This window comes from Ornithodoros turicata, chromosome 1, assembly GCF_037126465.1.
Source record: "Ornithodoros turicata isolate Travis chromosome 1, ASM3712646v1, whole genome shotgun sequence".
Lineage (NCBI taxonomy): Eukaryota > Metazoa > Arthropoda > Arachnida > Ixodida > Argasidae > Ornithodoros > Ornithodoros turicata.
The window spans coordinates 42,559,684-42,573,398 of NC_088201.1; the positions used below are offsets into that span (position 1 = coordinate 42,559,684).

Below are 13,715 nucleotides of genomic sequence, written 5' to 3' on the forward strand. Positions count from 1 at the left end.
GTTTGGGCTTGGCGGGTTCGCTTTAAACAAAGCATTCAAACTCAGACAAGCTTTGTTATCGCATGTAGGCCGATTGAAGGAGGCACTGTGCTCCATGAACGTGAGCGGGGACACACTGTCGGTCTCGCAGCGCGTAGCGTAGGAATGGGAGGAGGAGGAACCTACGCTAGAGCCCTGCACCATCCGCGGATGGAAGCGGATATCCGCGGATATCCGCAAGATACTTGCGGATTCGGATGAAAATTTAGCACTTTCTGCGGTGTGCGGATCGGATGCGGAAGGCTTGACGTCGGATGCGGATCGGATACGGTTGCGAAAGCAGCGGATCGGTAGCGGATCAGATGCGGATATACCGCGTGCTGTAATCTTTCCACCAGCAATTTATTGGTATTGCGCGCCGAGAGCGAGCGCATGCTCGGGTACACCTTTGACCGTGCACGGCCAAGACGGGAGAGGAGGCATTCTGGCGTCTCGAACCACGCGAGCACCGGCGAGATAGCGTTCCACGCGTTCCAGAAGTCTCTCCATATCGCGTTTGTTGAACGGTTGTTGAAAGTTTTACTTTGCTTGTCGTCGAGAGTCCTTCCGTGAGAGCACGGAGACATCCGAAATTATACCAACATGCGGTATTTACGCGTCATTCGAAACGTGAGGATCTTGCGGATCGGATGCGGATGGTGGGTTTTGTTCAGCGGATAGGATGCGGATGTAAACTGTTGTGCATGCTGCGCCAGATGCGGATCGGAAGCGGATAACGTGTGCGCGGATGCGGGTCGGATGCGGATGCCAAAAATCTCATCCGCGCAGGGCTCTAACCTACGCCACTGAGGGATTTCTTCAACGTTCGTACTGTTTTCAGTTTCACATGTCCACTTTTTACACTAAACTTGTGTCCTATCAATCTTTGAGGATCTGAAGATTTGTATTGGTTGTCTCAAGGTCTCTGTTTGAAGCGGGAATCGAAACCGAAACTGAACCCGAAAACCGCTAAAAACCCGTATTTTTCGCGGAACTGAACAAAACCAAAATATTTTTTCTTCTCGCGTTGAACCGAACCGTAACTGAACCGAAATAATTTAGGCGGTTACCGGTTCGCGAAACGGTTCAGACGTAATGTGCGTTTGTTGTGAGAGACACGGTCCACCAAGGGATTGTCCTTCCACTGAGGCGGAGCTCCCGCTCTTGCGCCCGCACGGACGGACGTTTGTGGGACTTCACAGCGCGGCGTTTCAAACAGAGATCCTTACAATGTCGTAGAAACGTCCCTTAAAGAAACGTCCCCTAGAAAAAAGCGTCACCAGGGACGTTGGGACCTGTTTGGGACATCCCCACAAAGTTGACTGGGGATTTCCTCTTGGAAAGAGCTTTTTTTAGCTGTCAATTTTACTTACCTTCTCAGGGAAATGTGAGGTAGAAGAATTGGAGGCAGTAGTCATTCTAAAGTAACTCTGTCCTGAAACGCGTCCGCACATATCCATTGCCAAATTTTGCTATGCAAATTAGCCGAAACCGAAACAAAGCTCGCCTAGCTGCAAGGAAACCAGTGTTCATTCCACGTCGGATGGAGAGGTGAAACTGATCTCTACTCTTATGACCGTCACCGGCATATGCTGTGTCACGTACAACCGTACAACACATGATGATGATGTTGGCTCTGCCCTTTGGGTGAACACACCCAAAGGGCAGAGCCAGAGTGCTTAGCGCCGCTTTGAACTGTGGGAGTTTACTAATACCAAGGACCGTGCTAATACGAAAGAAACGGGTGGCCTCCAAACTGTTCTGATTTCTCCCCTACCGGTCCATTGTCCACGACGTGTCAAGGTCAGCGAAAGCGAAATGTGAAGGATTATTCTTCGTTCACCCGCTCAGCAAGCGCCCAGGATGCAATGCGCGCGCAAAGAGCACTGGGATTTTCTGAAGTCGTCTATTTAGCGGATTTCCCGCCAGATCTGGCGGAGTCGACTTCCATCTATAGCGGGGAAAAATTTGTTTAGCAGCTAGCGGAATTTCTGGCGGGGTCCTGCCTGAATTTAGCGGATTCTAGCGGATTTAGACTTTCACAGCATTTTCGCCGAAAAGCCCGAAAAATCAATTTATCCCCTAGATTATGCTAATTATCGAACCCAAACCAGTCACCTGAAATTTGGCTATCTGACGGCAGTTCACGCAAGAAGCTCACTTTCGATTCGTTCTCTTTCCTTCACTGCAAGAACCTTTCTTATAAAATAAAGGAAAACGTGCAGGCTGGCTGGTAAGATCCATGAAGAACACCAAGAGATACAAACACAGAAGACTACACGCCGTGTCCGTGTCTCTATAGTTCTTCTTCATGAATCTCTTTTATCTTTTTGGAGAACACACACCACTAATACCCCGGTCAGACGAAGACCTTTTAGTAGAGTTAGGGCCGTAATCTCGCGCCATACGGAGAGAAACGACTAAGGCCATAACTACTGAAGATCTTAAATGTTGCTGTCACCCAACACAGCATTGTTTACAAGGGGATATGATGACATATAACCCGCGAGGGCGGCAAATTTTGCGCCAGAGCACGAATTAAAGTTTGTATGCGCAAGGACATCTTGCTCCCTCTTGTAGCAGCCCACAAAGTCTGCCGATTGCTGTTCCCAATGCGAGGTGGAGTTCCCATGGGTTCATTTCTCTCTTTCACCAGCGTCTGTGGCAGTGTGTACTGAAATGCCAAAAATGAGCGACAATCAAAAATTTCGCAAGGAATGGCTTCGGGACCCTCTGCTATTGCATGGCTACGGTGCAGGACGGCGGCAGATAGGACAGAAACGGTGGAGTGCCGGTTCTGTGGGTTTGTGCTGGGTGCGAAGTACTTAGACCTGAAGGCACATGAGACAGCGCAAAGCACAGAAAGGCACTGGGATATTTCACGTCCGGTCAACAGACACGGCGCATCGCCCGGAGGAAAGTCGATCCAGCGCATATGAGAGTGAAGGTAGAGGACAGCGCTTTTTATTTCTGAACACAGTTCAGTGTTGACCGCCAATCATCCAGGGGAACTTTACGAGAAGTCTTTCCCGGACAAGTGCTGTGGCAAAGGAATATAAGATGCATCGGTCCAAATGTTCAGCTATCTTGAAGAACGTGCTTTTTCCGCACTTCAAGAAGGATCTTCATCGCACCTTCAGCTAGCTGAACTTGATGAGGAACAAGTTGCGCAATAAAATGAAGTCGGGCATGGTCGAAACCATCCTGACAATCCGTTCAGGCTTGAGACGGCACGGGAAGAGCTGCTTCGAGTATGACCTCCCTTTGGAAGTTGCCAGGAACGTCGGAAAGAAGAAATGAACGCGAATGTAAAGCAATCTACATCAATCTCAACATGTTCAGACAATGATGAAAGATGGAAGTCGGATTTTAGCGGCTTCTTCGCAAGATCTAGCTGATTCTGGCGGATTCAGTTGGCTACTTTGACGGATCGTTCGTCTAAAATGTTGGCAACACTGACTGAGTGCTAGTAGCGCTGGTAGCGCCGTAGCGCTAGTGATCCCCGCTAGCTAGACGCTTTCACAATGGCGAATGCACTCATGAATGTTCTTCGTTCGAGGTGCTGTAGTGAAATCCACATTGAACATGAGACGTCAGCATTGAAAGTGTATTAGATTTGATGTAATAGGAATGTTGTGTGACGGTGCAGCTGTGAATACCTATGCTGCTTAAGTTCGTACGTAGTTCGCACAGCTTTCAGATGTGACTTACGTGTGTATGCAATGGCCACCGTCAACTGTGACTACCAACGTAACTCAGTGGCGGTAAAAAGACTCGGAGATATTAGATTAGAGGAATTTTTGAACAATGGCCATAAGATTTTTCAATTCAAGGTATGTCATGGTGCTACAGTCAATTGGTGCATATAGTATGTGTGGACTACCTGAACAAGGTACTACACAAGAGAAAGTGAGCGCTGTGATTAGTGTTCTGACATTTACCGCGGCTTTGACAGTTCATCAAAATAATTATGCCTTAGTTGGGCATGCGATCTGACACGCTATTCAATTATATCAGTTGTCTTGCACGCCTAAATAAGCTTGGAGTTAATGACAGTGTTGAATCTGGATCGAATGGTGCGGGAGCAGGTAAAAAGCTCATTACCGTGAGCGGCGTAGCTTCTGAATGGAAGCGCAGAATAGCTTCGATGCGAGTAACAAAGTGAACGGAAGACAGTCAACTTAGAAATTGAGCCTAAACGCACTCCACGGTTCGACCGTATTTCCTCCCTTGTGCCTTGGGCAACCAGTGCAGCTGGAAGCGCCGGCGCAAAACATCCGAAAGGAAAAAAAAAAAAAAAAAAAAAAAAGACCACGTCTGTGTTCGCAGTGACAGACAGTAAGGCTGTGTCTTGGATGACACCATAACATGAAGCTTTTATTATGTACACTGCTTTCACAAGTGCAGTCTCTATCATTGTTTTCCAATGAAGATGTGTATATGTGACATGCCAATTATGAGCTTTTTAATATGGTGAATACTGCACTACATTGACGAAGGACACACCTGACATCACTCTTTGAAATGTGGTGAAAATCCATTACATGCTGTGTAGCGTGCGATGTCCTTTGCAAGGACTTGAAGGCCATAACCTGTATTTTTGTGTATTTGCCAGCAAAATGCTTGCCATGCCTGTGACGGCTACTACGGCCCCTGTTTCGGGCTTCCACTTTGTTGCACCTGTCATGCGTTCCTCTACCCTGATGTTGCTTGTGAAGAACAAGGGGACCCAGGATGGGCAAGTGAATTGTCATTGTATTGTACTTTCTACTGTGAGCAACGTAATGACATTTTTGCTCGTGCAGGTGTATTTTCATTGTGGTGGTTGCACAGAGATAATGTCACTTCTCTGATGTGAAACTGCATTTCTTGAGCATTTTATTTGTATGATATTCCATACATGTAATAATGAAAATTAGTTTACCTTTGTTTAGTTGGCTCCCTATGTTATTCGAGAGACTTGCAGCATTTAATTAAAAGTTATGAAAGCATTATGTGAACATGCGCATGCACATAATCCTTTCATATGAAACAGAGCATTAGCTGTCCTTTTGCATGATGTGGACCAGTTAATAATTATAAGCTACTGTCTGGATGTGGAAGAAGTACCCCAAAAGGCTTTGATGTGGTCTAAGTGCAATTTCTTGCTCTTGGGCCATAACATGTAAAATTTGTGCTGAGAATAAGTGATATAGCATTTCAGGTATGTGAAAATGTGATCGTGACTTTTTCATTGTGAGTGCAAGATCGCACTTCCTAAACATGCTCCTGTGCATTTTTTCTTATTTCTTCTACACAGTTAGAGTGATGTAGTGGCATACTTTAGTTGGGGAGAAACTGAAACAAGCAGCGTATGGCGCTAATGGAGAGAGCTAGCTTCCCAATTCATGGAATTCTTACCATTATGAAACTTGCGAGATGAGGAAAATGGCAGACAGTATGGATTAACACCATGGATCAGTAGCATACCAGTGCGGCTGTCGTATTCTTTTTATGTCTCTTCACTGTGGTCGTTTGGCTTGCATGTTTCTTTTTTTGTTTTTTGTGTGTGTTGTGAGGCAACATTGCTTAAGTTATGCTTATCAGGGTTGTGATCATATGTCAGATGTTGTGCCTAGTTCCGTGCAGCTGATTGACATGCGTATTGTGTGAAATAGGAACACACTTGTACAAAATAGGAGCCACTGAGACGTGGACAGCAGATAGGACACAAACTACAGATCCTTCCTGTGTCCTTCCGTATGTTGTCTGTGTCTTGGGGGCTCCTGATCTGTACAAGATGCACTTCCACGAATAAGCTCGTACCCCTGCATTAGTAGAAACCAGAGTTCGAGGTAACTCGTTACTGTAACTAAGTTCCTTTTTTTGGTAACCTGTAACTTAACTCGGTACTTTTGCGCCGTGGTAACTTTCAGAGGAACTCGTTTCTTTTTCAGGTTCTCAGAGGTTTCTCGTTTCTTCGCCAAAGTAACTTGCGCTAAGATCCAAGTTACTCTTAATTCACTTTCCACTCACGTCCACTTATTTTCTTGCTTTCTCCCCGGTTCTTTCATGGCATTTTATGTCACAGAACGTGATATTCAATCAATGACAGTATTCTATTCAGGAAGTCAGAACCGCTGCCATTGAAATGAAACTGAACCATTGTGTGCCCACAGGGAGTAAGATGCAAAGCTTTCAAATTGTTGGACATAAACAAAAACGATCTAAGCATGTTGCACTCCTCCGCAGGCAGCGCAAGGTCGAACTCAACTGCTCACGCGCACTGCACCTGTGTACTGCTATTTTGTGTGCGAAGTAACTTGGAAGTAATTCGTTCTTTTTCTTCAGTAACTCCATAAGTGCGAGATACATTTCAGGCTGAAGAACTTCGTCATTAACTTAGTTACATTTTCACACGGTAACTTAACTCGTAACGAGTTCTTTTTGATGAGTAACTTCTCAATCTATGGTAGAAACGCAAATATCAAATGTCATCCACAGCAGGTCTCTCTGCTGTATTTCAGTAGTCAATTGTGCATGGAATATAAGTGACTGGCCAGTGTAGTTTTGCCCGATTAAACACCCGATCACCAATTTAGATGCACGAAATGCTCCTGTATGTGCATCTTGGAAATGATGGTGTCTGTGGGTAACTGAAACAACAACAGAATGGTAGATTGTGAGTTGTACACTCCTCAAAACTGCAGATAAACATAAACATAAAAGCTTGAAGGCTTGCTAGTCCTTCGATAGCACCGGAGCAGAACTGAAGCATGGAACTTCAAAATTCTCAGCAGCACAATACATGCAATAGTGAATTTCAAAATTGTCATGGCTCATGTGCACATGATTATTACAACTATTCCTCAAAGAATTTTTTGCTCTGATTTATGGATCCTACCATAAAGGGGCACTAAAATGCAAAAACTACTTGCTCTAAAAATGAAAGTCCGTGTTTCATTTATAATACAAGCAAAATTAGTTCACACAGCACTACTGTTTAGAAGAAAAACGCAGTGAAAACAGAGCCGTCTTTGGCGGCAACGAATGGGATCCGCAGGAAGCGACGATTAGCGGCATCCAATGAGACAGCAGGACAAGCGCACGCTTACGTATCGTGGCCGTGTGGAATTGGAACGGGTCCGATCGTAGTGTTCCGTATATGCGTGGCATGATGCGCATTGCTTCATTTTTCAATACCGACTCACTGAGTTGTATCCTACAACAGTTCTCGCAAATATTCCACTGGCAACATTTACCTTCACGTCATTCGAATAGCGACGCCAGTCGGCTTCACAACGCGACGATGCAACCGATACAACACCGATGAACGAGCTGAAACGACGTTCACTGCTTAGGGCCGAAGCAAGAAAGAGTCCTGTATAGTTTTGATTGTAGCTTTGTAACGGAATCCAAGTTTTGAATTATGATAACAAGTACGAAATTAACATAGCGTGGAACGTGATTTGAAGTTCACTTGTTTTTGCATTTTAGTGCCCCTTTAACTGGTTATCCCCAGAGTAGACAACTCCACTCAGTATGCACTATGGTGTTCCGAGGTCTTGAGCTGTTGTTGTGTGTTGTAATGGTCTCACTTAATCCACAGGGAATAAACTTCAACTTAAAGGGACTAAGAAACGGTTTTCTTACGAGAGAATTTCAATGAAGTACCGAGTTAAACGAAGCTGATACACTTGGTGAAGTGCCATGGCGAGTGGTGGCAGGAGTGTCGTGCGGAGAAACTCGACCCTGTCACTGCTGTACCCGATTATGTCGCTAACAATGTTACTGTTCACCGCATGGTATGCCCATGATTTGCCGACACTCCTTTCTGCGAGCTGTGTGCACGCACAGCACAGGGAAGTATCCACGACCACACTTGTAGTTAAGAAACAAGAGGAAGGAAGAACGTGGGCGAGAGTTCTGAAGGTGATTTCAACCGTGCGTGGTTAAAAAATCGTGCTCTTTACTCTGGAAAAGTTTCTGTTTTATGACTTTTCTTGATAGGAAGAACTGTTTTCAGCAAACATTTTTTGTGGTGTTCGGGGAGTTTCCCTTTAAGTGCCTTGTGGTCGCTGAAAAAGCAGTCCTCTCTTTCTGTTTCTCTTTTAGAGCAGCTAAATCATGAATCATCCATGGTCGTACCGGTCTGCGGTTTTCCAGTCTGCTTCTGTTGTGCACGTGTCACTAAGCTTATAGCGTGTGATCTCCGATAGCAGACTACCATGGCTGCTGATAATGATGGAACTGGTTACAAGATGTCAGGAGACAGTTTTTGTTCCACAGATAAGTCTGGAAAATGTTTTAACGTGTTCATAGCTCGGTTTTAGTTTAAGACAGGTCATTGGTAGATCAGACTCGTGTCCTTAGTCCTGCGCTGTTGTCATACCACACATTCAGTGGCAGTTGTTTGAAGGTCCAGCATGCATTTCAGAGTTGGTTTCCTTGTTCAAATCTGCAGTAATGTAAATTACGTTAAACGAGGCTTTGACAGGGTGTCTGCCAATCTGGAAAACTGGGAATTGTCAGGGAAGTTTGATGCCACTGGATCAGATCAGTCGGCTGATTGTCAGGGAATTTGCCAAAAAGCAGCTGAAGTCAGTGAAAATTGCAGACAAGTGCCATTACAATGCGCAGCATATCCCGATTGCTGATCTGTGGTTGAGCGGCCCCACACCGCAGCAACGTTGCCACAGGTAGTAGTTTGCCAATACGACACGGTCAGAAGCAGAAAAGTAAAGCAGCCTCACTAATACTCAATAAATGATCTTTTCAATGAGGGATCTGTATCAAAACGTAGCAGCAGGCACCAGGTTCCCTTTTGTTTTGGTCAGGGAATTTGCTTGAAATAGTCAGTGAAAACCTAGGGAATTTGAAGGCTGCAATTTGGTAGACACCCTGCTTGAATATGCCTTCATACAGCACGTCAGAAGTCGAAAAAGCCAGACTTGACCGCAGCATCTCGCTGTGTGCAAAGTAATGCCCCTCTGTAGCAATTCCCATATTCCCATTTTTTTTGTCCTGTTAGCTTTGGCTATGTTTGTCCATCTGTGTTTGATTGCCTCATCCTCTACAACTTCACTTTGCTTTAGGCTTTGTTTCAATGTTCTGTTGGGCTTTTCAAGTCGTCCATAATGTACAGGAATGTAGTTAGATGCTCCATAGATAACACTTTGTCAGCTCGCATAATTTTGGATAGGAAATTAGTTTTCTGATAGCTCAGAACTTGAACACCCACACGGGAAAACATCTTTACTGAGGTTTACATCTACTCTATACTATTCTCCATATTCTCTCACTTGATACTTTGTACCACCCAGTGCCTTGGGACATAGCGAGGTAATCTACCGCTGTCAGGAGACAATATTTTCCTCACTCAGAAGGTACTGGGATTGGAACTGTGTCTCAGCAATTCTCATTTCTGTCAATTAGTGTGTCCTGTCATTGCTGTCTCAGCATTGTGTCTACTACTGGAACATGGACTAATGGGGTTTTTAGAACCTTTTCCTTGGGTGTTCTCTTCTCACCAATGTCACAGGGCTTGACATATTGCTTTAGGTCATTCTGCATTTATATCCAGTATAATGGCTATGTTCCTAAATGATCTTCGACTCAACCCTCCACGAAGCTGCTCTTCAGTATTGGTTTTGCGCTTCAGAAATCGACCTCGACTCGAAACGTCCTCTGAGTGGAAGAAATCTTCCATGCTCCACTCGAGTAACTCAAGGTTGCAAGTGCTTCCTTGAGCATTCCTCGAGTTGAGTTTGGTGGGTATTAGGTGACCGACATATCATTCACAATGTTTGTTCACCTTGTTTTGCAAAACGTGAAGAAAAAACAATGTACAAGTTTCCGGCGATGCAGAATCAAAAATAACAAAGACGGTTAAGAGCATCAACTGTTTACTATATACATAAAAACAAGACTTTCGTGCAGTAGGCTGCACTTCTTCAGGTTTGAGGACCTGTTACAACCTGTTACAACCTGCTTGTAACAGGTCCTCAAACCTGAAGAAGTGCAGCCTACTGCACGAAAGTCTTGTTTTTATGTATATAGTAAACAGTTGATGCTCTTAACCGTCTTTGTTATTCTTGTTTTGCAAGTCAGCAAAGAGATTTATGACTGTGCAGAACATGTTTTAAAGACAATAACCTACTGTGATCATTTTCTGTACTATCATTATGTCTTATATGTAACATTCTACATTTTCGATGTGGTATGAAAGAATCCTGGAAATGAGATTATAGCTAGGAAGAACAATTGCTTGAGGAGCTCCTTGCTGAAGGAATCACCTGGGCATGTTATTAAAGCCCTTGGCTTCTCTAGTGGAGGAGCGCTTCCCTTCTCCACTCACAGGAGTTGAGGCTGATTGTTAAGTGGAGAATTGTGTAAGAGTCAAATTTTGCCCACCTGAGCGTTTTTTAGCGTTCGCTGGAATCTCAACACACAGCACACTGTATTTAACATCCCTTGTGGAAGATGGCATGTTAAAGCCTGCCCTTTTGCCCAGGCCACCAAGTTGCTGGTGTCCTCGGCCAGGTTAATTCAAACTCACAACCTTGGGATCAGTAGGTGGACACGCTACCAACTGTTCCACCGAGGCCGTTGAAAGTCAATATTGCTGTAGTAAATTGATACCCACTCAACATATGTGTTTCTCGTGTACCTCTATGTCCTCCAATTTTGAGATTTGGAATTTTATTTTTTTCACACACAATGGTATAATATAAGGGAAGTATGTAAGATGGAGGGCCCAGGAAGAAATATTCCCTGTTGAAGTGTCTGCAAACATAAACATCAGCACAAAGAGCATGACCAGCACAAAAATGATGAAAATACTACATATACAAGAGAAGATGTTTGGCCTGTTTCCTGAAGAATGATGGGTTTGTAGTGTTTTTGTTTCTGATAGCAGATGCTTCATAGACACCATAACAGAGAAATGGTAGTTTGCTGAAATTGGTGTTAAATACCAGTAGGTTTACTAGAACTTCTGGTCCTGCTCAAGTATGTCAACTTGTAGTAAGTTCATTACAATTGAGAATGGATGAGGTAGCACTACCTTTGACAGTACTATGAGTTATACTTAATAGGCTGTAGAATATTGTGTATACAGTGTATTGTACATTAAGGATTTGAGAGCTAGATGCTATGGGTGACACATGTGACAGGTATGGTAGTGTGAAGATGATCCTTATAGCCCGATTTTGCATAATTTGTAAAACACATAAACAGGACTTGTAGGTGAGACCCCATTTATAGGTACTGTAGGGGACAAGGCTGTCTAAAATCAGCACTCCGTGGTTTATCTTATCTCAAATCCCAGGGTTGCAATACTATTTCTTTCGAGTAATAAACACGTGCAGCACATGGTCCACCTTCAAATACAATATTGGCTCAACATTTTTAAGTACAACAGAGGTAATATGGGATGGCGAAGTACTGACAGGTGATTTTAGCTAACTCTGCCCCCAACAGTACAGTAAGTAATGCAGGGGTGGATCCAGACCCTCGGTTTGGGGGGGGCACCACTGAAGTAATGTAGTAAGAATGTACATGGGAAAGCAGTGTCTTGTTCTAATTAAATCAAACAAGAAGATACGAAGGCAAAAATATAGGCGATGTCAAGTTGCCGGTGCTGAGTAAATCAAAAAGGGATATTAAACGGTAGGAGCAACCTATTTATTTACACATGGTAAGCAAGACTTTCGTGCACGGGACTGCACTTCTTCAGGCCTTAAATGAAGCCTGCCTCTGCTAATTCCCAGAACCATTGTTTGCCTTGTAACCTGAAGAAGTGCAGTCTCGTGCACTAAAGTCTTGTTTACAATGTGTAGATAAATAAGTTGCTCCTACCATTTAATGTCACTTTTTAGTCAAACAACTTCAGGAAGTAAGGAAGGTGCTGACATCAGGATTTGAACCTGGGCCTTCTGATTTCTTCTGATTACTTGAGGCTAGCTCAGGAGAAAGTTATGCTGTCGTGGTGTAGCGGTAGCATATCTGACCTGGCATCAGCACCTTCCTCCCCCCCCTGAGTCGTTCGATTTAATTGATTCTTGGGCGTTGGAGGCTTACATGTTCGTCTTTGTCCTTAAATGAAGCTTGTCTCTGCTCATTCCCGTTGTTTGCCTTGTTCTAGCAAGGACACTGATACCATGGGAAAGTTTCTGAGAAATTAGCCTGATATGTGGTTGAAACCATAGGATAGGTTGAAGTATTTCTGTCAATCATCTGCTCAGGTGTGACTGTCAGCAAGTTATGTAGCAGAATTAGCTTGGTGTTCCAGTGCTTTTATTCCAGGACATGATGGTGGCAGGCACCTTGCAAATAGTGTATGACAAAACACACATACAATTATGTGAATCAAAACTCTGTACCCAAGGGTTTATAGCACCGAAATGTGACGTAGCTTTGGCCTTGTGACCGCTGTGATGAGGAGACCAAGAAGTTTCTTCATTTATTGATTTGATTGATATCTTTGGGTGAAAATTATATTACGTACATCATGAATCAAGTCGTTTTGTCAACAACTTTTGCAGTGATAATGCTTACTGGAAACCTTCCACTGTTTGAGAGCCACATATTGTGGCACTTCACAAAGCAAAACAAGTTCTTTTGCATGCCATATGTGAATGGAACTCCAGTCATATGTGCACCATGACCAATGAGCATGTTAACCTTATTCTTCATTCATTGTTTGTATTAATAGTATTTCAGGTTAAAATTTGCTCGAAATAGCTCTTAATGAAATACGCTGTTTGGCTTTTGCAACTTTTTGCTGCCTAAAAGCTGCATTCCTCCTTAAAAGACATTGCAACTCCTCCAAAGGGAGGCAGCTGTCTAACAAATTTACTGTTTTCATTATTTCTTCACATAGAAAAGTGATTCAGAAGACTCTGGCAATGATGAGCCAGCAGACTTCTACGAGATGGTGGCTCATGGACCAGGAAAGTCCCGTCCTTCACCACTGGTTCACAAAATGGATAAGCTTTCGGAGTGCATCTCTGCCCTGAGTAATGCTCGCGCTCCAGAGTGTACACCAGATGGCATCCTAGCTCGTATGCCCCTTGAAGGCAAGTAACAGATATTTGCAGGGGATTGAAACAGCTTTTGCAAGGTATTGCTTCTGGAGATGAAAGAAAATGTTTGCATTTGTTGGAATTAGAGGAGACAGGAAGCAGTAGTCCGTTTGTCTCGGTTACCAGATTCCAACTGGCCCGAGGATGTTTATTTACTCGAGCCACGGGCAGGTGCTGGATGTCAGGGACTGGCGATGCGGCTGCTACAGGGCTCCCCCCCTAGCGACCTGACGGGGGCAGGGAGCGAAAACTGGCAAGCTTGCGTGCCCAGGATACGTGGCGTGGTCGAGGAATCGGGTGACTTGGGTGGAGAGGTGGAGCTGTGCGGTTGTCCACGGATGAGGGTGCCGTCGATTTGTGGCTGCTGGGAAGGGGCGAGCTGAGGGAAACGTCGAGGAACGCCGGCTTCAGGCGATGGACGGAGACTGTGTCCTGCCGGCCGTTAATAAGGAGGGTGAAGTGGTGGGTGGTTCTGGTGGTCACAGGGAAGGGGCTGTTGTACCATGCTGGGGGGTACCGGGAGTCGTGGTGACGTGGCCGTCCCCTGTAGACATGGTGAATAGCGTGGAACGTCAAACGTCCGGGTCACCAATTGTTGGAATTAGAGGAGACAGGAAGCAGTAGTCCGTTTGT

At 44.6% G+C, this 13,715-nt stretch overlaps 1 protein-coding gene across 5 annotated transcripts in view; it reads left to right on the top strand.

The window, feature by feature from the left end:
* The first annotated feature begins 3,503 nt into the window (after nt 1-3,503).
* The window catches only part of LOC135378109 (uncharacterized), a 41,011-nt gene continuing 30,799 nt past the window's right edge, over nt 3,504-13,715 (top strand). For 4 of the 5 annotated variants that reach the window (XR_010418269.1, XR_010418270.1, XM_064610991.1 and 1 more), the window contains exons 1-3: nt 3,505-3,851; nt 4,634-4,756; nt 12,881-13,076. Coding sequence is in view for 3 of the 5 variants with exons in the window: in XM_064610991.1 (XP_064467061.1) it covers nt 3,741-3,851; nt 4,634-4,756; nt 12,881-13,076 (430 nt within the window). In the remaining 2 variants the exon portion in view is untranslated. Of the gene's footprint in view, nt 3,852-4,633; nt 4,757-12,880; nt 13,077-13,715 lie in introns of all 5 variants that reach the window. The other variant, XM_064610993.1, reaches the window with a different exon arrangement.